The following is a 24,722-nucleotide window of genomic DNA, read 5'->3' as shown; positions in this document are numbered from 1 at the left end:
ATATAATAACCTGACCTCAACCCAATTAAAATGTCTGAAATTGTAAGGAATGGGCCAAAATTCCTCCATTATGCTTTGAGAAACTGATAAACTCATACAGATCATGATTACTTTAAGTTATTTCACACTTGCTAAAGGCAGTTCTACAATCACACGCTACTTTTGGATTTTAGTTTTTGACATTAACCTCCTAGGACCTGGAGTTCACATATGTGGACATCACATCTTAGGATGTCTAGACCAAAATACTTAATTTTCCTCTACAAGGCCTGATATCCACGTACAAGGACATTATGCTGCCACTGTTCTATCAAAATTTAAAATAAATGTCCTCATATGTGGATCTCATTTTTAAGGAACAAAATTCAGTAAAAAAAATAAAAATAAATCTGGTAATTCTTTGTTTTTACATTCATCAGGTACCAATCAGCTCAAATAGCAAAGAAAAATTTAAAATGCATGCCATGAAAGTTTGGGTCTTAGAAGGTTAATGGCATGATCTATTTTCTCTTTGCCACGACTGTATAATAACTCCACTGCAGAGTGGTAAGAATTTGCCCCTGGATGCATTTTGCTCTGGTTCACTTTGTTCTCACCAAACAATTTAAAAAAAAAAAGAAGCCACACACAGTGGGAGTGTTTCACTGAGACAGAGTACAGCTTTATTAAAGTCAAACTTCAGGCATGTCTGAACTCTTCAAACTCAACTTTCGAATGAAAAAGGACAGAATCAATATCCTCAAATAAAAAGACAGTCATGTACAAAAAGAGTGTCGTCTCAACAGTCACACACATTTAGAAGCAGAATTTTACAGGCAAAAAGAGCACGCCACAGTAACAAGATCCTATGCAAGTTCAATGCAAACTATTTACAAGTTCTTCAACAATAATGTAGTATGCAGTAACACAGGTTGAACAGTAATTAACATGGTATTTTGTGTTCATCCACTTTTTAATTGAAGCAACACCAAGAGAGATAGATATGACCCCAGTTAGAGTTACTGTAAGCAATTTTACTACAAGTAAAAAGAGATCATGAGTGCTTATGAAGGTGAATTTATTTATTTATTCCAACACTATTTGACAGCATGTTAATTTAAAAAAACCCCAAAAAAACCTAAATGACAGTCGGCAACATTGCACAAAATACAAAAGACATCACAGTGAACTGAAACATGCCCTTTGACACAGAGACAGGGGGTGGAAAACAAAATCAAATCCTCCTTAGGCGTATTTAAGGGCCACTTAAATGAGAGCAAACATGCTGTCTCTTCAAACCAAAACATACACACCAGACAGTTTCTGAAGTAACTCAGATGGACACTTAAATAATACTGCTTCTTTGTCAGGCAGGAGGGCCGGGAGAGGACAAACTGGCACAAAAAAATGAGCGCGATCATGCAATCTGCAGGTGCGAAGGAAAATAAAGGCTGTTCGGTTTTGCAGAATCTCTGTGCAATACAATAAAAAAACCCAAAAAAACCAACCAAACAAAAAAACATTGGCAATAAGTCGTGGTCTGGAAGCATGCAGTTCAGCTAAGCAACAGAAAAAAAACAGAAGCTTTAAGACAAGTTTTATCATCATAAATGATCGCTTTTGTTTAAGCAGATAACACGAGTCAGGGATGCCTACGGTTCGATAATCATACACGTACGAAACCTGTGCTCAAAAAAACCCAAACCTAAGCAAACAAACAGTACATCAATAAATTAAAAAAAAGAAAGAAAGAAAGAAAGACACTAAAGTTTAGACGCACAGACCTTTTGGAGTACACAAATAGGTGCTTTAGTCATGGACCTACTTGATTATCAAGGAATACAGTTGTAAAAAGAAAAGAAAAACTAGAAGTGCTTAATTGCATTAAAAACAAAACAAATACAACTATCCCCTTTTTTTCGCCTCCAGGAATCCCATCTTAAAAAAGGCTTCCTGAAAGGCACAAAACAACAGGAATTATAGGAAAGAAACTGCCGAATGCAGAAGAGTGAGAGACTTTAACTTGAAGGGGGCAAAAAGTTCATAGTTCAAGCTTTTCTATGCATTTCTGAATGCACATCAGTCAATTAAAACAGAAGTCTGACCCCAAAAAGTTCATTTCCCCGTGGTCGAATTAAATCTGACTTTAACGTCCCCGTTTTCACAAATATCTGTTGTCGGACATTAAAAAAGTCAGGTGATTATCACAGCGAGTGAGTAGGCATCAGGTGTCCTGCCTCAAACTTTGCCTAAACTAATCAGGTCTTGTGTTGTGTGCCACAAGCGAGAATCAGTGAGAATCAGTGTCCAGAGGTCGTTCAAGGCCTCACACTTAAACTGAAATCCTGTAGCGCACAGAAACCGGACTTGTGCATATTAACATAATTTGTCAATGAACGGTGAGTATTTTCAAACAACTAAAACACGTCTAGTACGTCTTATTTTTCTGCATTCGGAGGCTTTTATTCTTTCTCTGTCATGATTTACAGCCAGCTGCCAGTTTATTAGGTAAAACCAACAACAACCCACACTGCTATCAGGCCTGAAATAAAATTTTAAAGAAAGCTATAATGCTCAGCTTTTGTTTTTAGAGGTGGCAAATTTTTTAGAGCAGGGTGTCAAACAAAAGGCCCGGCCGGGGGCCAGAACTGGCCTGACAAAGTCTCCAATCTGTCCAGCTTTGGAAATATTAAGGGGATAAACTTTTGGACTTTTAACTGTGTTTTTACAGTTACTAAGTATCAAAGTGGGCTGCATGTGGCCTTTGATGTATAATAAGTTTGACATCCCTGTTTTAGAGGCCGGAGAATATAACTGTCCATTTAGAAGCTGTAGCGTAACAAGAGGTTGGATACAATCCCAGCTGGTGACTGGGCAAGAGGTGGCGTAGAGATCATCCTTTCAGATATTTACCCCCGATTAATCTATCAGCATCGACATCTGAACGAGTTTACGACTCATGCAATCCCACTAAAGATTAGGACTGCACATGCTCCTCAGCTCAGTAAAGAATACCTTAAACAACAATATAAAGAACATAATGTCATTTTAACTCACTGGCTCAGTTTTTATTAGCACTTAAAATAAAAACATTCGTCTGCGAAAACAGATCTCTCTTAGTGATGTACCAGTGTGGGTAGACTGAAGTCAGCCTCAACAACACTCAGGTAAACAAGAAAATAAAAAAAATAATAATAATAAAAAAAAAAAAAACGCACCTGAGTGTCAGCACCTTGAAGCCCTGTATGTTTCATATCATGTCTGAAAAAGGCTCCATTTATTCTACCGTCATCAACATCAGTAGAAAAATAATGAGCATTATAACCTCCTCGAAGTTTTATCCCAGTTCTGAAGTTCTATCTAATAAACGGGCAACTGAGTGTTTAAAAAGACCCTAAATCACCTAAATTGATTGGAAACATTGGCACCATTTTACCCTGTTGCACTTTTTTTTTCTTTTTTTTTTTAAAGAGAAAATACATCTTTTAAGGGCACAAAAAAACAAAACAAACATCAGTGTAACTGAGGAAGAATACAAAGCAAGGCGCGATCACAGAAAAGCTTCCTTCAGTGACAACCACCTGAGTCCGGGCTGCAAAACCTGCTCTGAAACAGAAACTTTACATTCCAATACTGAAGTGCTTCACACTGCTTTTAAACACCAATTACAGTGAGTCACGACACAGGCTGATGAGCAGCGGCTGTTACCGGATGTGGAATCATTACACCAAATGTTTAAAAAAAAAAAAAAAAAAAACAAGAAAAAGAAAGAAAATACAGGTATATTACGTAAAACTCCCCATATGTTTTTTTAAGCCTATTTCCTTACAGAGGGAGACAAGTTACTGCACTGGTGTTTGAAAAAGAAATTGGTATAAAATGTGGTGCAATAAATACAAAAATTTGAGATTTGACGATGAGCGATTAAAAACACTGTACAGAAGTTTGTACATTATACTGGACTGAACTGTTGTTACACCATTACGTCTCCATATAAAGCCCAGCCTTAAGAGTTTTCTCAAGCTGGAAAATGAAGAAGTGTCTCTGGAGGACACGGAGGACATTTTTTTTTGTTTTCTTTTTTTTTTTTTTTGGACGAAGCTGGGTTGGCAGTCTTTCCTACTTGTGTGCCAAAGAAAAATGTAAAAGAAAACAAACAATAAAAGAAATATGAAACAAAAATAAAATAAAATAAAATAAAAACAGCATTTAGGCCACTTTCCTCAGAAGAAACAAGCCACACCCAGCGCTCACCACGTTTCTGACCGAGAGGCAAAAAGTTACAACACAGTTTAACTTCCAATAATACAAGAAGAAGAGGTATCCATTTTGAAACACTTGTCATATGTTCTTTTAATATACATTTCTGTATACGTATGACCTAGCTAAGGTGAGTAGCAATGAGCCGCGTGAAAGTGCTTTTCAGAAAAAGTCTGGCAAAAAACCCCAAATCCCCGAAAACAAAAGAGCCGTCACAGTACGCCGAACCGAAACAACCGAAGTGGACTGCATCTGGGCAGTAGTAACTACAGCTAAAAACCCAAACTTAAGGCTTATTAACACTTCTTTAAGACAGCACCAGTGATCACAAGCTGGGCCCCTTCATCTACTTTGCAAATAACTAATTGGAGGAAACATGAAAACATAGCTTTAAAGAAAGAATTTTTTTAAAAAGGATCTGTCTTGTTTTTTTTTTTTCAATTATTATTACAAAAAAAAAAAGAAAAAAGAAAAAGCTTTTCCATCTTCCAAGAACAATCAGAGAGGTGAGGCTCCGCCCCCTCCTGATCTTTTTAGTATTTTACAATATTGTGAGCCAATTATGTACACAATGGCGAGTGAGACTGGCAATATGAAAATCACAAGAACTTCTGAAATGTCATACCATTTCACTATATACCATTATATTTCACCTTAATAGGACTATTTTCACAAGGAGGTCTGCGTAATGTTCAACACCTAAACAAACATAATACACCACTCACTGAGATGAAGTGAGAGAATCTGTCTGTAAACATTAACAAACATAGATACTGTATATAATTATATTTATCTATACCCATAAGCATATTAAAACCATGTTTAAGGAAAGTTGGAATGTAGTGTGGTCCTGGAAAAAAACAAATTGCACGAAATTGGTCATTTCCCCGCCGCTCCTTTTCTCTAACAGATAAAGAGGATGACAGATCACGAGAAAAGCTGGCTCGTCTCCATCCTAAAGCCACCCTGTGTGTGAGACCACAGCTTACAGCAGGTAAACAAGGAGAGGAGCAGCTTGGTGGTGATGGAGAGCTTCAGCTCCCACATCCTTTTCCTCCTCTCTGCCCCTTCCTCCACCTCACTCAGTGAGTTCTTCAAAGTGCCAGGAACTGGAGACGTGACGACGCTTACACTGCTTTAAAAAGAAAGAAAGAAAAAAAAATAGCAGTAAAAATTTAAAAACAACATAATGAGGTGGTGGCCTGGGCCCTCCAGTGGGCGCAGGCGAGCTGCAGAGAGTGTAAGTAGTGGTGTTTTATGGCAAGACAGGAGGGAAAACGGTGCCTGATGATTTCTGGTCCTTCTCCTACTGTCGCCACAAAACAGCATCAAGGTGTTCGTCAGCGTGTCTCAGCTCTGAGTTGCGGCCATTGCATGTGTCAAAAAAAAGAAAAAGAAAAAAAGCACTGTATTCCCTGTTGTAGTGCACTGCTTAGGATCAGAGGTGGATTGGAGCACACTTTGCAGGGAATGAGGTATTAAGGGTTTTATCACTCCGTGGCCGGCTGGCCTGACTCCGGCTCCTCTTTGACTCTGACGGGACTCTGAGCGGAGCGCCGCTGCTGGGTGGAGCTGGATTTGGCCCCCAGGGGACTGAGCGGGTTGTGGCTGGAACAACAGAGGCGGTCGTCCAGGGAGGAGGTGGTGAGCGCCCCCGCCTCATGATCCCGGCAGAAGGAGCGAGGGCAGAAGTCACAGAGAGATGAGGCCGGGTTGCTGCAAACGCTGCAGTCATGCCACGGGCATTCCCACCGCCCTGGAGACAGGAAATGGGTTAATTACAGACGCATCAAGTCAGAGAACTGAAAAAGGAGATTATTTAAAAATAAATGTCACATATAGCCCACCACATCTGCAGTCCACTTGACATGTCAATCACAACTCTGATCATCACACTTCGTGTTTTCTTTGATTGGGAAAACTGGTGTAAAGCATGTGAACCAGATTACAAATGAGTATGTGCTGATCTTTGATATAGGCCCAGGACGAGCCTTCCTGTTAACTGTCACACTGCTGAGAGATCGTCATCTAGACACTAATTCAGCACAGAAGTCAAAACAGACGGATAAAGGTAAAAAGTGTCCAATCAGTGTAACATCTACCTCCACCGAGTAGCTTAATTTTTATATGCTCCATTACATTTCTGATAAAAACAAAAGCTTTAAAAATAAATGGAGTGGATGTCTCTCCCTGCCTCCTTCAGACACTTCTGCATCCGTGTCCCAGCTACAAATCCAAAATGGAAAGCTCATGGAAAACTGATGCATAAGGACAGCATACAGGGGTGGATGGGAACAGTGACTTAAATGCTGTGCTTTCCACCACCTGTGTCGTCTTCCTGCTGTGCTGATTTATTTTCTGTCGTGGAGTGAACTGATTTTTGAGGACAGGAGTTTCCAACCTCAAAAAGAGATCCCAAACAAAAACTTGAGCTGTCAATGAGATGATTTACAGAACAGGAAATTCTTCTAATATCCTGTCCTAATACATCTGCTTTAATTTCCGGTACATTACTGATAACTTAGTATTATAGAGAAGGTTTGAAAGTACAGACAGCCAATTAAAAAAAACAAAAACCCTGGAAAACTGCAAGAAACTGACCTGCAGAAACGTTTCAGGAGCAACACAAACTAAACAAAAGCATGCAGAAAGTCATTTCTGTCGTTACCGTATGGCGGTTTGGTGAGGTTGAGACACAGCAGGTGATACGCTTTTGGGCACTCCTTCCTGTCACACATCACCAGCTCTCCTCCTTTTCCGCAGCAGAAGCAAAAGTACTCGTGTGTGTGTTTGCCCTCCGGCCGCAGTTTCCGCTTCTTCTGCTTCATCTTTGCATTCCTGGCCTTTTCCTCTTTCTCCGTCACTGCAGCACTCTGCAGGAAATGTGATAAAACAAGAAAGAGGTATCAAACACAGGTTCCAAACTTGGCTGCTCCTTCTTAGGTACTCTGAATTTTAATGGGGATGACAAACATCCTCACCGATGGCTGGACCCCAAGAAATCCAGAGCAGTTGTCTGATCCACAGTGACACGACGTTCTCCTGTTGCCCACACAGTGCAGATTGTAGTTAAACGTCAGCTCTGTGCCTGCAGGGACACCAGGGAGAAGAGCAACATTAAATGGGAATCATCCAACTTGCTCTCAGTCCATTTAATATACATGAAGGAAAATGTGTGTCAGAGCTGCAGATTAACTCACCAGCCTCGATGTCACAAAGGGCAAAGATTCCAATACGAACGTCGCCGTTTACCGTCCACTTCTGGGTTTCGCAGTTTGGGCTGCAGCTGTGGTTAATAAACCGAGACGAGTTTCCTTTTGGGCCAGCGTCGATGACACGATCCTACCGGGAAGACGTGAGTATTAAGACACCAGAGTTTAGGAAATGTTCTTCTGTGGACGATTTATGTATCAGGGATGTTATGTGAACTGACCCCAAATCGGACAAGGAAATGAATGGATGAACAAATAAATGGGACAGTCAAGGACTGAAAAATTAAATCAATGAGGAAGTGAAAAAAACAAAACAATTTAAGATCACTGAAAAGTATGTTAGAGTCTTTTGGGGGCGTTTCTAATGGATTATCTGACTAATATTACAACTTGTTGTATGTTATCTATTGTTGTTAGCATTGTGTATCCTGAGTGTCCATTAAACGTCACAGATGTTACCTTGGTGAGGGTGAGCATGTAGAAGTTGGTCACATGATTTTCATGGGCACGTTTGATTCGCTGCTGGCACTCTTCTGAGTCTATCACCTCTCCCACATACTCGGCCACAAAGTCACCCTGCAGGAAACAACAAACACATTTATATTGTTTTAGTTATTACACAGACACGCACTTAAAAATTACTTATTGCTAGGAAGCAGACTGACAACAAATAACAAACACACATATGAGAACCACTGATTTGCTGAACCTTTACACTCTTGCCTGGCAGATGAAACTGATTTCTAGATTTTTGAATTTACACATCTAGAAACTGCTACTGCACTCAGATGTTTTTGTTTGTATGCAGAAGAAGATACTTATAGCATAAATGAACATATGTTAACAAATATCACAGACACTGGGGCGTTTAAAAGCTTTTCTGCAGGGTAGGCAGCTTGCAAGATTAATAAGAAGAGCTTTTATTGTAATCTATTCAGTTTTTTTTATTTTTCAGTATTTTTCTATGTTTAATTTGATTGTTAAACTAATTTAGATTGCTTTATTTAACATTTCAGCTTGTAGCAAATACAAATCAGATGTGCTGATGCTCTTTAGATGAAAGGTCTGCATTTTAAGTGCAGCGCCCACCTTCTTCAGTGCCTGGTTTGTCCTGAGGCCCCAGCCACACCCTTCCGTCTTTATCACTTCTGTTTCTGCATACAGCCGTTTGGAGAAACACTGATTCTCACAGCTGTCTCCTGCAGGGCACACCTGATCACAGGAGCACAACCACAGAAAGTTAAAAGTTAGATTTTATTACCTGAATCACAAATGACATAAAAACCCAAAGATGCACGCAGACCTGTGGGTGACACTCGTACTGCAGCATGCGGTTGAGACACTGGGACTCCAGGCTGCAGGGATGCTCGTCTGCTGGCTTGCAGTTGCATCGCTGAATTTCTGACAAGTCGGCCACGTGCACCTGAACTTTCCCCACAGGCTTGTTGGACTGACAGGAAAACAAAGCAGCCACAGAATTAGTAACAACCCTGAAGACTTGACGATCAAAACTTATAACCACCTTTTGGTCTTTCCATCTGCTCACCTTGATGAACTTGTAGGGTGGTGGTTTGCGAGAATTGCGGTCCTGTTTTAGAGCCTCCCTGCTCTCCCTCTGCGCCTTAAGCTCCTGAAAGCGCCGGGCTGCTTCTTCCAGAGCTAAAAGATGAATAGCGACTCAGAAAATCATCTTTTCTTTTGGCTTGAAGTGAAATCACAACAGATTAGAAGGAAGGATTTTAGGAATATGTTACCTTTCTTGAAGGTTTTGTTAATATTGATCTGTCCTGTGACAAAGTTCTTGTCATTCTCCACGTATGGGAAGACGCGGCCTTGGTTGATCCAGTAGTAGTCATGGGAACCAAAGAAGAAAACCGGGAAGTCACCAATATCGTGCCGAAGACTCTGAATGTTTGATGGCACCAGACGAGGGTTGCAGATCTCTGCAGGCCACCACCTGGCAGGCAAGGGACATCATTAGAAAATCAAGGGCAAAAGTGAATAAGAATAAAAATACCTATAGGCCACAGAAGCCTGTGATATGAAATTCCACAATCTAAATTTACAGATAAATCCACGATGCAGCGAGTCCTCGAAAAGGTGAACCATGACTTGGAGAGGAAATACTGTATTTATTTGTTTCTGCCTAGAAATGTTGTTTTTTTAAATCAAATTCAGAGCTGCTTCATCAACAGATTAATAATTATCTGTGTACACACCTTTAATCTGCCAGAAGATTCTAAACTGTGAGACAAATATTGAGCCTGACTGACAGTCAGTGTGAGAGTGAAAAGCACTGCTCAGTGTTTCCTGAATACCTGCATTTATATTATCACATCCTGTTTCCCCATGAGGTGTGAAAACAATGTGCTACACCGAGTTTAAACAGACCAAGACCAACAATCTGCATGCACGCAACCCCCTGACATGTTTGCGGTTCTCAGGCTCATATTAGATTTCTTCCTGCTGCAGACGCAAGTAAAAAACAGATCGTTTAAACCACTGACAGCTCAGCTAAATAAAATAGTCTAGTTACAAGATCCTCTATGATGGGGTGGGATATATTAGGCAGCTGGTTAACAGTCTATTCTTAAAACGTATGTGTTAGAAGCTGAAAAAATAGGTTGTGTGTCTCTCAAAGATTTAAGAGACAAACTGCGATGCATGTCCTGTTTTGCGTTGCCAGTACACAGCATTTACCAACAGAGGCCCATGGGAACACAAGCAGACAACTGAGATTACTGTCTCTGATAACACTGAGGAATAAAGGCTGTCCTGTGTAGCTGATCTGCCGGATGAGCTACTGTAGCACAAATAAGTGAAACTCTTAATGGTGGTCATGAGAGACTGATGAATAAAACAGTCAGCACTCTCATGCTAGCTTTAAGCACAAGCAGTGGTCATGTGAGCATCAAAAATGGATCACTGGTTGTCTAGTCTGATGAATCATGTCTTCTTTACGTCATGTGAACGGCTGGGTGAGTGTGTGTTGTTTACCTGGGGAAGAAATGGTAAATGGCCTGTATTTGTATAGCGCTTTACAAATCCTTAAGGACCCCAAAGCACTTTACACATCCAGTCATCCACCCATTCACACACACATTCACACACTGGTGATGGCAAGCTACATTGTAGCCACCCTGGGGCGCACTGACATGGCAGTTAGGATGCACTATGGAAAGAATAATAGCTGACAGAGACAGTGTGATGCTCCTATCAGTGTTTTTTGTATTCATGTGGTTGTTACGATGACATGGAACAAACACTGTTGCATGACCAGATACATAACTTCATTGCAGGCGTTCACTCTGATGGTGTTTTCTAGCAGGAATGGAGAATGACTATCTTCACAGATTGATGATGATTTCTTTTGTCTTCTGCTCGGTTTAATTTTAGTGTCTTTTATTTTAACCTTTTATTATGAATACTGGCTTTTGTAAAGGAGTTTGTAACTCTTGAGAGGAAAAAGTGCTAAATAAACAAATATTGCTTGGGTCTCCAAAGTCTCTAAATCCTCATTCTGACTGAGCAGCAACTTGCAGGACTTAAAGGCTCTTCTGCTAACGTCATGGTACCCGATACTAAAGGAAACATTCAGTGGATTCTATGCCTTGATGCGTCAGACACAGTGTTGGCAGCACTAGGGGGACATAAACGGTATTAGGAAGGTGGTTTTAATATTGTGGCTGATTGTTGGTCTTAATTTTTTTAAGGCTCTGGACAAAAGATACTTGAACAGTTTCAGCTTCTGTGGCAGATTTAAATGATCAAGACTAGAAGGATTATTATAAGAAAGGAAACAGTATTGCTGGTCATTACTGGGTTTCTGGACAACAGCGGAGGTCTACGACACAGAAGACTCTACGTGCAATCAACTTTCTGTGTTTTTTTTTAAAAATAGGATTAAAAGGTAGAAATCATGCACTGAAATCTAAACTATCACTATCTTATCCTTTAAATGCATCCATACCACAAAGTGACAGCTGCATAACCCTCAGCTGTCCCCAATCTGTGCTTCCTACCTGTAGTTGCCTAGTTTGACCCAGACAATTTGTTTGTAGTGAGGTTTCTTCCCTGCCCTGCAATCGCTGCAGGACCACGACCCCTCCGGCATCTCCATCTCCAGACACTCCGGGTGGAAGGAAGCTGGGCATGAGTCGCAGCACAGCAACTTGCCTCCTACATTTGTATGGATGTATACATGTGTGTGTTTGCGTATGTGTGTATGGATGTGTGTTTGTGTTTGTATGTGTGTATGTGTGTGTGTGTGTGCATGCGTTGTGGGGAGGGGGTGGGTATGCAAAGAGAGGAGGAGTGCATGATTAGGTGATGCACCTTAACACCTGGTCAAACTCTGAATCTCATTTGCAGACAAGCCTATTAACTAAAAGTACAACTAGTACAAAGTCTATAAATACAGAATACAATCGTGGTTTTCTAGCTTCTAATGTGAGTTAAAACAGTGTTCCTTAGGAAGACATTCCTACCACAATAACATCTGGCTATTAATCTAAATGAAAAACTAAGGCTAGGACCTTCTGGTCTGAGTGAAGCCTCCTGTAACAGCCTGACGGCATGAATGAAATGATTGGAAACCCTGCATGGGTTTCCTGGTTTGGGTATAGCATTTTATTGCAGCGGTTACAGCATGTCTGGCAATCAGATTCAGAGCACTGTACCAAGACCAGTCTTATGGGAAATACATGCGGTAGCACCGGAATAAAAATCAGCCAGCAGGTTAACAATGAATCAGGGTTATACTCAAATAACAAAGTACTGGCAAAAAGCCGGCATGCAGTCCAGCTCATAAAGCAAACTTCCCATCACACATATCACATTCTGCACAGACCAGCTTGCATGGAATCAAATCTTTACAGTATTTCCATTTCCAAAATGTAATTTAAAAAAAAAATGCAATAGCAGAATTATAATTTTTAAAAAAGAAGAAAAAACCCTGTAATTTAACCTCCATCACCCGGAAACAATTCTTTGCTTAATTGTACTAAATGATTAGGATTATATTCCATCCAAGGCAGGTCAAAGCTCAAAAACATGAGGGGAGCCAAAATGTCATACTGTTTGAAATTTTCAGTCAAAAACAAACTTAGTTGCAGTTGCCATAAAAGAGGTGACGCCGGACGAGGTCTTTCAAATCAAAACCAAGCCCAGAGTGTTGAAGCAGAGAAGCAATGCGCCTCCAGCAGCGAGAAGCTCCACAAACCACAGAGAGAACCTGAACCAACCCAGAGCGTCCGTCCCTGCATTGGGACTTCATACATCCATGCTGCAGGTCTAAGGACCAATTTTATTTTACCAGCAGATAAACTGATTTATTTTCTTTATAACCGACTATTTTAGCAAAGAAGTTTGTAGATTGGTTGCTGATGCGCAACCAATTTTACGATGGGCCTCATGCAAGAACCTCTCATACAAACAAAGCAGATCTACGATAAATAAGAACTTTTCACGTTCAACAGGATGAGTGAACAAAATTCATGAGCTGTTCAGATTAGTTGTGTTAAAAAGAGATTTTTCCACATTAGTCTGACTTTTAGCTTTGCACTAACCATCCTTTATTCCAGCGGTCCCCACCCCCCGGGCCCTGGACTCGTACCGGTCCGTGAGTCGTTTGGTACCGGGCCGCGAGAGTTGAGGCTCAGGTGTGAAATATATGGTTTTCAGGGTTTTTATCGGTTTTCAGCATTATTTTGTTATCATTTTTATTGTTAACTCGGTTTTCCTCGGTCTTTTCATGTGTGTTATGAATAAATCTTCTTTTTTTCGGTACCGGTACTAGTTTTATTTTGTTGTATTTATCTGCGACACCTTAAAGGCCGGTCCGTGAAAATATTGTCGGGCATAAACCGGTCCGTGACGCAAAAAAGGTTGGGGACCGCTGTTTTATTCTGTAATTGACTTAAAAGACGAATAACCAAATACCTCTCATCCTGCTGAACAGTATCCGTGTTTGTGACACTGGTTCCTCTTCATTGCTTCCCATCGTAACTTTGCAGAGAGAATTTGTCGCCTCTAACTTCATGCCAAATTATTCCCTTTTATACATGTAGAGTACTGTACAAAGGTTTAAAGGCATTTCAATGTTTAGGTTCTTATCTTTCAAATAGTACCAGGGTGTCAGGGAACGGTCTGCTCAGCCAAACTCACATCATAGATGCCCAAATATTCAGCCAAAGTCATAAAGCTATAAAGAAGTATCTTTAGCATCAAAAAGAAAACATCCTGACACCTTAGAGTCGGTCTTGGAAAGTCTGCAAGGTTTCATTTACTCTGGAAAACACTTCTTTTTGACTCTGAGAATAATCATAATTTACAAAACAACATTCATGTTTTATTCAATATGACCCCAAAGAAGTCAATGAGCCAGTAAAGTCATGAACGCGTTTACTTTGATACAACCAGAAGTGTCTTTGCAATGACCATTACCACAGAAGACATGTTTGGCTTTACTTTTCAGACCCAGAAGCTACGTCCATCTTTTATAGAGTCTATCGTAATAACATACTTAGGCAAATGAGATGTGTTATTTCAGTTATGTCGCTATCTCTTTTAATTTTGTTGATTAATGAACAAGCACAAATGTATCTTTTTCATATCTTTAATATGAATACGCAGCCATGAGGCCTAGTTGTATAGTACAGTGACAATATCCACGGATTGATTGCCTTAAATAGTACAAATTTTGCATAAATGAATAAATTCAATCTATATAATTGCACACCAAACTCCAGCGAGTCGGTAATTCCTCACTCCAGCTTCATCAGTTAAAGAATCGCCTTTTTTGTCCTTTTATTATATACAAGAGCACAATTTCTGCCTAATCTACTGCACTATTATTGTGTGACAATGAGTCAGCAGCACACAGCTAAACAGAATTGATGTACACTTGTGCCTTTCTAAATGTAATATCTTTGAAAGACCAATTTTACAATAATTTTACTTTTGTGACTCTGGCTTCTCATATACAACTCTTCAATGAGAGGCTTGGGATGAGAGCACAAGACTTAATTCTTGCATGAGGCCCACTGTTGTTTTGTTAATGTGTTAGGGAACTTGGCTGAAGTTACTCTGCGTCACTCTGCGTTAAAATTAACTGCATGTGTAGTCAGTTAATTAACTTTGCACCTCAAGGCTTTGAAATGAAAGATGTGTACAAAAAGGGAGGGAGGGGGGGTTAGAATGGGAGCAGGCACAACACAAACACAGACCAGTGGGACAAAGGAGAAAGAGAAAAACTGTTCAGTTACCTTTCCCAACATTCTTTTTGGTAGCTGACGAAGGAGAGGGAATCATAGGTAATTTCAACTCAGCACGATTTGACTCAGTCAGAAGGTAGTGGGACTTATAGGCATATGAACTTAATATGGTGTCAGTAAGGTCTTGCACTAACAGCCCTACACAAGACACACAGGAAGAGACGGGGGTGAGCCGCAGTCAAACTCGAAAATTACCCAAAGTTTACAAAAAGAGAAAGAACAAACACGCGTGCACAGCCACACAAACACACATACTCACACACAGTTGTAACACGCACAAAAAACAAAAGTAAAACAAAGTTGGTCTCAACAGAAAGAGGCCAGACAGTGCACTCAACTTGAAGTTAAATGTGAGGCTTAAACGAGCTAAAAGTCACAAAGAAAAAAAGGATGTTTTCTTTCATCGGCACTCAGGACAGACGTGGTTCTTTTAAGTGGAGTGCAGTGTAACAGCCCGACTCGTTCATAGTATTAGTATCGTGATGGAAAACAGACACAGCACTGCTATCCATGAACAACAAAGCCAAACATGAAACATGTAATATTAAAGATACCTAAATGAGATGTTACTGCGTCAAAAAGAGGTTAAAAGTGTATAAAAAACAAACAAACAAAAAAAAGATGACAATATGAGATGATGCAGGCAAGAAGAATCGATCTTGGATTTCGCCACAAGATTCAAATCGTCTGGTGTAATTAAGAACTGCTTGTGTCTGCAGCATGGGGCGAGGGGGAACGTCACTCCTTTGGCTCGGGGGTTTGTCGGTGTGTACGGTGGGGAAAGCTTACCTCGGGCACACAGGAAGCACCATCCCACGTTGACGGGGGAGGTGAGGAGGCCGTTCTTCTTGGCGCTGCCGTGGTTGCTGCAGATCATGATGTGGTGAGTAAGGATGACACTGCCTGCCGCCACGCAGCTGTCGCTGGTGTGATAGGCCAACGGACAGCGGATACAACGAATCAGACGACCTGGAGGGGAAACAGATGAGAGAGAGAGCAGATTTTACCACAATCGTGGTATAAATTTGCCTTTATGTCTTTGGCCTTGTGACATTCTCCAAGAAGGTCAAGGAAAAATGATTAGGTAGGAGGCAATCATTCTGGAGTATTCAATTGTACTCTAGGGCTGCTAAAAAATAAATACATTTAAAAAAAAAGTAAAAGACAAAAAGAGGTGCACATGGTCTGGGTCTTTATGACCAGGGTGCAAACAGAGGCCCTCAAGCCATCCTGAAGACATGCACTGGAGTCACGTGAAGACACTGCTGGAAGTAGACAGGATGAGGTGTCCTTGTAGATCCGAGATGCAGGAAGCGGCAACTGTTCTGTTTTATGCAGATTACCTTCTTTTCGGGATCATTAAAAAACAAAAATGGAAGTATAATTGGAATCCAATTAATCACTCAGCCTAACAACACAGCTCTGCTCACTTCTTTTTACTGCTGAGATTCTATTAAAAACAAATAGGTCATATTCCTTTAATGGGCTCCAGCTGTAATTAAAGGAAAGCAAAAGGAAAAAGACAACCGACTACAGAGACTTCAGCTCCAAGTTATTGAAATCTATCTTCACAGTACTTAAACAACAAAACAGAATCTGACAATAGATTTTCCATAGGGCACAAGAAAACCTGGAGATTTGTGCAGTATTTACTCAGGTTAAAAAGGGGGGAAAAAAACTAAGCTAGACAAAATGGTAAGGCTAATTTTTGAACCTAAACTATTTTTTGAAAGAAGCCATCTGAGAAGCTCAGAGGGGAAATGTGACTTTTCAACATCTAAAATAGAACAAAGTGTTACAAAAACGCAAAAGATCACAAGTCAAAAAGATTGAGAGTCACTGCTTTGGGCTGTGTAGACATATACTGAACAAAACAACACGAGTTTCTCCTGCTGGGACTGGATTTAAAATAAGTTCTTCATAAAAAGTTTTCTCCACTGTATTATAGAGACTGATGGCCTGCTGTGCCTAATCACTATTGATTTGTATTTATTTATTTTAAACAAAAGCTTCAGCTATTTGCAAATGTATCTTTTTGGTACAACTGCTCTCATTAACATTTTCACATAAAAAAATATATAGATATTAAAAGTGGATTAAAGAACCAGAGAAACATGACTTGAGAAAAATCCAGTAAAGTAACAACCTAAAACGATTTGACTCCTATCAAAGTTGCACAGGTCCTCACCTGCATCCATTTACACTTATAATGATCTTAGGTATGTGAAAAGAAATCAGTGTTATTTGATTTTTCTTTGAATCATAAAGTTTTTTCCCCATTTGTATACAAAATATAATTCACTGAAAATGATTCTTTCAGTCCTTTTCAAAGTAATTTCATGCAAAACCAGAGCAGTGTCCGGTAGGTGTTAGGCGTGTTTTTTTTCCTTTCCAGCCTTTCCTCTCTTCCCACTTGGATGACTTTCATGTCTGATGGCAAAGGTATAAATCAGTTCATTTTCCTAAGGGTTTCCCTGACATACTGGGATTGTTGTGGAGGGCTGCAACAACACACTTATAAAGAGATAAAGAGATCAAATTAAAACGGAGCAGAATTGAGTTCCACTTATTATTACAGTCTTCCACTACAGTTCCAGTTTCTCATGTGGCCCCTTGGGAAAATGAACCACGCACCCCTGGTATAAATCATAGTTGTCGATATCACTTTTAGCACCTCTGCATCGAAGCGCATCTTTTCTCATTTGCAGATATTTCCTGCAGGATAATGTACGATCGCCTAAAGACCTTTCCAGGAGCAAGCCAGTTTACTTTCTCCAGTGCTCGACAGTCTCCAGGTACTTCTCACCAAACAGAACAATTTAACTTTGACATGAAGAGGATGTTTGTGCCAAGGCTGTCACAAAGTATTCTTCATTAAATCTGGCACAAGTTCTCCCACAGTCTGTTTTCTCTGAAGAAGACACTCCTATTTACTTCTAATGCATTTAACTCTTACATATTTCAACAAAGAATCACAAGCTTGATTTCAATGTGAGCTTTGTTCTATTAGTCAGTCAGTATCATCACCTAAGGAGTCTAAACTCCATTTTAATGACCCTTTTTCTATCTATCACCAGCTCACACCCCTACAGACTCAACCACGAAATTACTAAAGGCCACAGACAAAAAAGGGAAGCTGTTCTACCTTTACTGGCTCGTTGTGGGTCTCTCTCCAGGCAGCAGGTTGAACAACTGTGCTGAGGGCAGCTGAAACCTCCACCTGGGCTGCTGGTGGTTCCCGGGAGTTTACGGACACAGTCCTCGTGATAGTAACAACCACATCCAGACACAGAGCAGCGCGTCACCTCCCTGCCCACTGTTTTACAGCTAAAACAAGGATGGTTCCCTAGAAAAGGAATGTCAGAGAACGTGCTGTAGAAAAGCGCCAAACACTGCAAATATGATGGTAGATATGTAGTTGTGTTTGAATTCACTCACCTGTTCTACATTCTGTGCAGCTAAATCTTCCTTCAGGTGGGGACGACAAACCGAGACACTCCATGTGAAACTGCTTGTTGCAGTCACCTTCACATACCATCAAACCATCTCCGTACACCTCGCAGATCTACACAAAAACACAGAGAGTGGGGCAGTTTAAAAATATACCACACAAATATACCACACAACCAATGCCTGTAAATGTTTAGAAGAAAGAGCAGAACTGAGGTGAATCATGAGCAACGCTGACCTGGCACACAGTGTCCCTCTTGCTGGTGCTGCTGTCCTGACGGGACAGGCCAGAGTCCACAGACTGAGTATCTGAAGCATCTGCATCTGCTGCTGCTGGACTATCAAGACTCTTCCCAAATAAGCCCTGAAGCAGAGATGCACTGAATGTAAACCAGAGTGTTTAACCAATGCGTCGGGTGTGCAGACATTTTTTCTTATCTTACACTGGACCTTTGTGAATTGTATCCTCATCGAACCAAGCTGTTTAAGTTCCTCTCCCTTTACCCTACTTTTTCCTGATTGGCTGTACCTCGCAAACAGAAGCTTCTGCGCTCAAAGTCAGAGCTGCGCACCTGAGATGACCAAATTAGGAATATCCACTCTCTACATATAAATCAAAGAGTAGGAAAAAACTGGCAAATGAGCAGCCCCAAGTCTGAGCTTGAGTTTGCAGGAATTACTTGTACGTGGACCATCATCATAACAATACATATATGACAGGAATGACAAAAAGAGTATCAACTGCTTCAAGTGTCTTCTTTTCTTCAGCAGCAGAGAAGCCAAAGAATAATATAAAAACATGTAAATAATAAAAAAAATGATCATCCTTAAGAAGGTAAAAGCTTAAGAAGTGCTCATTTCTGGTTTTAAAGGGTGCAATGTTGGGATCTAAACAGGCCTATTGCTTACAGGAATAAAAATAAATTAATGCAATAAGAGCAAAATGAATCAGAGATAATGAAAACATGACTGAGATCGAATTTTGCACTCTGAACAGTAAACATCTCTGCATGCATGGCAATAATGTATGGATATTTAGCCTCTGGACTAATGGAGACAAATATTTTGTGTGCAGAAAAAAAGCCCTCGGTCATGTCATTCAAGGCTACCTGCGGGTCGTTGAGGCCTCTGGAGTCTGAATCAGACGTGTCTCTGTACTGAGATGAAGCCATTTCGACATCTGTTGATGCTCTGCTTCGCTTCTTCAGTGGCTTGCACGCATCTGAGATCTCACTAGCTCCTACACGATCACATGGGGGGGGGGGGAAGAAGAGACAGATTTTGTCTTTCTACAAGTACAAAGAGCTTCCATGACAAATGATTTACAGCGTGTGTGAATGAATGATCGCTCACCTTTCTGTGAACCTGTCCTCAGCGTGGTCTCTGGAGCCATCTCAGCCTGCAAGGAGATTAAAAGTGCAGGTTCAGGTTATCTCAGGTCTTCTTAGTTTGGATTCTAAGCTGTCTCATTCAATTTAATGAAACTATTCCTGCACAAAAATTCAGGAAAGTTTGCAAAACAAATCTGAATATAGCTCAACACGTGCATACCTGGATTATTTTGGAAGACAGATACACAATTTCACAGTTCTCCTGCCAACTCCTGCGGTGTAGGAAAAATACAGCTGCCCAAAGCTCTATCATATTACAAAATCCTTTTAGCAGCATTTTAGCATCTGATAAGCTTTCAAACTGCTAAAGCTGTTACGTGAACAGAAGTGCTAGGCTCATATTTCAATTTTTACTTTATTATATTTTTATATTCTATAAAAATCTATAAAAAAGACAGGGAGAGAAAGGTATGGCATACTGATTCCCTGTGGAGGACTAATACCTGCTCTTTTTTGGTTTTCTTCTTAGGGACGAGATCGTTGCCTCTCTCTGACTCAGACCTGCTTCTGACACACCGCCGCTGAAGCTTCCTCTCTTGAGAACCTAAAAAAACAAAACAAAACACTAAGCTGCATCTCTTTCTGACTTTGTCAATTTAATCCATAAAATTGAGAAATGCAACAGAAACACTCTGCATGTCTGTGTTTCGCCAACCTTGCGGACTGCTGTGGTGTGATCCCGGAGATGAGGTCTGCTGCAATCCTCCCTCTTCACTCCTCCGACTCGCTGGGGAATCTCTCCTCTCCTCTCCCTCGTCCTCCCCTTCATCCCCATCTTCCTCCTCCTCTGGACTGGGCTCAGGTTTAGCTCTGCTGTCCTGCTGAAATCAACATTTGGATATTAGCTTACATGATGTTTCTGCTGTGTACATCTTCTTCTGTCAGTTAGACCAACCTCAGGTGAGCAGTATCCCAGGTCGGGCTGCCTGCCTTCTCTCTCCACCCTCTCTTTCTTCTCTTCTTCTTTGTCCTTCTTTGGGGAGGCAGCTGCTTTTTTCTGGATAAGAGGCCAGTCACATTTTGTGATCTCCACATTCAGCCTCTTCATTGTGATAGAAAGAGGCAGCAGCTTCCTGGCAGCTGCCGTTTTCCACGTTTTGACCGGAGGCGGAGAGTCCTGCTGTGCTCGTGCATCACAGCCGGCATTCTGTTTCGGTGAGCTGGTCTTACGTTGGTCCCCCCTCTGGTTCTTATCTTCACTTGAGGCCTGGGAGTTTGCGTTGTCATCTGTGTTTGAAACACTACACTGTCTCCGTGGAAGCTGCCGTCGCGGAGGCTGCTCTCTATCTGGTGACTTTACATCTCGGTCCTCCTTCTTACTGATCGAGCTGCTTGAGCGCCGGCTTCGTTTCTCAGGTCTGATGTTGGGTTTCTTGCTGGGTGGGGCTTCAGTAGGGTCTGGGTCCACATAGATGAAGGTGTAGTTGTCAATTCGCTCCTGTCTCGTCATCAGAAAAGCATCCTCGGCGTGACCAACACCCACCTCCCACTGAGAACGTTCCCGCTGAGGGATAGGCTTCATTAGCTGATGAGAAAAAAAAGAAAACTCATGAACTTATAAACATGTACTGACCCTGGCATTCATGATTTTGGATTAACTGAAGGCTTTTCAGGGAGTTTTTAGAACAATAATAATAATTTTTTTTAAAAAAAGTGTTCCACATACTACATACATGACTAAAAACAAAAGAAGAGGTGTGCGGATCCAATAATTGGTATTGATTCGATATTGGTCAAAGATAGTGGGTAACACATTGGGGAAAATATAATCAGATGTGCTCCATTAGCCAAAACTACGTGGTACAACCTGAGTTAACAGCATGCCATGAAGACAGATGTGACAAGTAACTGAGATTTAAGAATATCTGATTGGGTTAAATTGATATCTCGAGCTCAGACGTGTCTCCATGTAAATTTATTATTGGCTTAGCTGTGTAAGAGGGGAAAAAGACAGCATCAGATTACTAACCATCAGCATGGGAGATGAAAAAGTGGCACTGAGAAATCCCCACTATAAACACTGATGTTACATAAAGCTGTCTTATAATCCCAGTGAGGATGGGATGTCTGATGATGATGTTATGTGAAGAGGACAGCTCAGAATATGCCTTCATTAAGAAAAGGGAAAAATCTTTAAAAAAAAAATTAGACTTGCTCATTATTCTTTCAAACTAAGTATCCCAATTTTCACCCACTCAACAAAATCAAACATTTTTAAATGTGTGCCGCTGCAGAGGTCTAAAGCCTGAGCTTTTAACTCGAAAGGGATTACTTGCACATACGATGACCTCATTACTTGAAATTTATTTTTAATTTCTTTAATATGAGCATCCACCATTGTTACAGTGGCTGAAAATAAGGAAAAGCATAGCAGGTCCACTATATGGTTAATTCTGGTTAAAGATTTTTGAAACGATCATTTTAAAAGCTGAAAACAACAAAAATTCTGTTTAAACGGTTTGTTTTCTTTAAGTCTTAAAAATAAATCTCCCATCTGTGCATACTTTGTGTCTCTCTACAGGGTTTGTGGTTTTGCGAAGTGTCTCTGACTGAAGCTCGTCAAACTGTTGCTTCCCCTGGTACATGACTATCCTCTTCTCGTGGATCCACGCTCGCTCTGCGACACTGCCAAAGAACTGGACGTGATATTCCCTGTGACCTGCACGGCAGCAGAGGAAAGAAAACAAGTTGCGGCACTTCTGTGTTTACACATTTACACACTTAAACTTGAACAACAAAGACGTTTAAGGGATTTTACCTCTGGTGTTGATGCGAGTGTGGACCTTCATCTGTGGGTCTGAGGACACCATGCAGGGCCACCAGGGGTAGGTACCCACCTTGGACCACACCAGATCTCCTATTACAAACTCCTTACAGAAGCCTGTCTCCTGGATCACTGATGGATGATGGACCTTAGGAACCTAAACATGAACAAGTCACTGTTATGTTTTCAAAATGTTTACTACAAACCACAGCGGCTGATCTGCGACGACTTCAAACTGCTTTGGTGAGTGAACATGAGCTCTTGCCTTCGGCGTCTTTGGTTCGGTTTTAATAACGGTCTTCGGAGGCTTCTCTGTCTGCACCGGCGGTGCTTCTTTTGGCGGCGGCTGGACGTGGGTGTCCTCTGTCTGGCCTGTGGTACCTGGCTGTGTTTGGCTCGTGTCCAGGCTCTGTTCCTGAGCTTGCAGCAGCAGTCTTGCACTCTTTTTCCTCTTCTCCTTCTTCCTCTCATGTCTGCGCTGCGCCTGAGCGGCCTCGTTCTTCTGAGACTCTTTCTGAAGACGAGGAAATAAACAGAAAGAAGTCAGCTACGATGAGACGGCAGTTCATTTTGTTGCGTTTTTATAAAAGAAACAACTCAGAATTTCCTCAGATGTCCGCTGCTTTAGGGATTTTGAAGAATAATTAAAAGTAAACTAAGATGTGCACGGTAATAATTCCATTAAAAAATAAATTGACTGATAAGATTTCCAATTAATACGCACAGTTATTTTGCCAAGGTGTCTTGGGATTTAAACAGGACATTTTATGTTCATTTCCATCCGCATAATTTTATTCTTGGACTGCAGCAGAGTAGCTTTATGGTTAAAATAATCCTCATTTATCTAGTACTGAGCCTGGGTATACTCAGTTTATTTATCATCTGTCATTTGGGCTCTCTGTAAGTGAACTTCCTTCTGATTGGCTGCCCCTCATAAGCAAAAGCGACCTTCACACTTCCTGATAATGATATCCACTCCTTTCGAGATCATACGGAGTCAAGAGTTAAAAATAAATTTACAAAATAGAGCATTTAGACCAGTCTAAGTGTGAGCTTTTGGCTTACAAGTATTTGTCAACACACACTGACATCAATGTCTGACAATGTCCACGACAACATGGAAAAAGGGAGGAAAAAAGCATTTTTAAAGGACACAATGTCTTTAAAATGGGAAAATAATTGTGTTTATGCAAGTTTTTCCTTTACTGAGCAGAAGCATAAGGTGGAGGAAAGCCAAAATGTAATGTAAAGTTCCACGCTGTATGTGGACTGGCCGAGCTTACGTGCTGGGCGGCTGTCTAAAAAAGTACATGAGGCATCATTGTTACAGTTTTTTAAGTTTTCGGCTTGCTTTTTCTTTCTGTTTGGTTTTGAGCATTTGTTTTCAATTCGGTACTATCCAAAATGAGTTTCCCTGTTTCACTTCAGTTTTTCATAATTTCCATCTTTTTAACTGTTACAATAGGGGAGGGCATGTTCAAATGACGCACCAAACTGACAAAGACTAATACCAAGGACATTTCCTGCGTATGATTTCCAAGTAGACAAGTTGTTAAACTTGGTTCTGTTTTTCTGAGGCCTAGTTTTTAAGCTTTATATAACTTAACTAAAACTGCTTTTCCACACCCAGTTTTAGTTTAGCTTTAGTTAACTATTAACTGTTATAGTAGAAGACACACAATTAGTTTATGCAATAATTAAAATAATCATTTATTGATGTCCCCAGACTGAAGTTCTGAAGCAAATTAGTTTGCAGCACCTCTGAACTATGTTTCACACGTCTTTCTCGGATTTAATTATTTATAAACCAAAGGAATAACAGACACGGGACGCAGCGGTTCAGATTAAAGTCAGTGTGTGCTTTCTCTCATGCACAAACCTTGACCAGCAAACCCTTTAGGTTTACTAATACGCACATTAATAAAAACATACAAAGTTAAAAGCAAGGTTTTAAAATAAACACACACACACAGCGAGTTTGTTAGTACAGCCATAAAGATTTGTGAAGAAACATGTGCTCATGTTAAAGAGGACTGCCAAACACGAGCAAATGTTAATAAAAACCTGACAATAAAACAATGTGAAAACTTCAGATGCTTGTTATATTTTGATAAAGTTTCTTTATCTGCATTTTTTTATTCCTGTGAGAAAAAAACAATTTAACGATTTTTAAAACAAAAGGAGCAACAACCAGTTAATTCTGTTCTTTGACAGGCTGAAACCAGCATTAGTTTAATATTTATCCTTAAGTTCCCTAAATAATTAAACTTGTGCTTTTTACTTGATCTTTACTCTTCCTAGAAAGAAAGAAAGAAAGAAAGAAAGAAAGAAAGAAAGAAAGAAAGAAAGAAAGAAAGAAAGAAAGAAAGAAAGAAAGAAAGAAAGAAAGAAA

General features: G+C 40.5%; 1 protein-coding gene across 4 annotated transcripts in view; it reads right to left on the bottom strand.

Annotated features, from left to right (window-relative positions):
• Positions 1-3,447: 3,447 nt before the first annotated feature.
• Positions 3,448-24,722, bottom strand: part of nsd3 (nuclear receptor binding SET domain protein 3) — a 25,668-nt gene continuing 4,393 nt past the window's right edge. The window contains exons 3-25 of one of the 4 annotated variants that reach the window (XM_005924372.3): positions 22,596-22,844; positions 22,325-22,487; positions 22,071-22,225; positions 20,462-21,091; positions 20,222-20,387; positions 20,010-20,110; positions 19,529-19,574; positions 19,285-19,415; positions 18,414-18,539; positions 18,164-18,290; positions 17,871-18,071; positions 15,515-15,694; positions 14,717-14,863; positions 11,474-11,630; positions 9,206-9,408; positions 8,998-9,110; positions 8,755-8,901; positions 8,541-8,663; positions 7,911-8,027; positions 7,440-7,581; positions 7,221-7,327; positions 6,908-7,112; positions 3,448-5,995 (exon numbers count right to left, since the gene is read on the bottom strand). In XM_005924372.3, the coding sequence (XP_005924434.1) occupies positions 5,730-5,995; positions 6,908-7,112; positions 7,221-7,327; positions 7,440-7,581; positions 7,911-8,027; positions 8,541-8,663; positions 8,755-8,901; positions 8,998-9,110; positions 9,206-9,408; positions 11,474-11,630; positions 14,717-14,863; positions 15,515-15,694; positions 17,871-18,071; positions 18,164-18,290; positions 18,414-18,539; positions 19,285-19,415; positions 19,529-19,574; positions 20,010-20,110; positions 20,222-20,387; positions 20,462-21,091; positions 22,071-22,225; positions 22,325-22,487; positions 22,596-22,844 (4,002 nt within the window). In that variant the 3' untranslated portion in view covers positions 3,448-5,729. The remainder of the gene's footprint in view (positions 5,996-6,907; positions 7,113-7,220; positions 7,328-7,439; positions 7,582-7,910; positions 8,028-8,540; positions 8,664-8,754; positions 8,902-8,997; positions 9,111-9,205; positions 9,409-11,473; positions 11,631-14,716; positions 14,864-15,514; positions 15,695-17,870; positions 18,072-18,163; positions 18,291-18,413; positions 18,540-19,284; positions 19,416-19,528; positions 19,575-20,009; positions 20,111-20,221; positions 20,388-20,461; positions 21,092-22,070; positions 22,226-22,324; positions 22,488-22,595; positions 22,845-24,722) is intronic. The other 3 variants (XM_042220716.1, XM_042220715.1, XM_005924375.3) reach the window with 3 other exon arrangements.

Source organism: Haplochromis burtoni, unplaced genomic scaffold (assembly GCF_018398535.1).
Source record: "Haplochromis burtoni strain Fernald_Lab_line unplaced genomic scaffold, NCSU_Asbu1 Contig_54, whole genome shotgun sequence".
NCBI lineage: Eukaryota > Metazoa > Chordata > Actinopteri > Cichliformes > Cichlidae > Haplochromis > Haplochromis burtoni.
The sequence above is the reverse complement of the archived record's forward strand: the minus strand, read 5'-3'. Positions and strand labels throughout refer to the sequence as shown.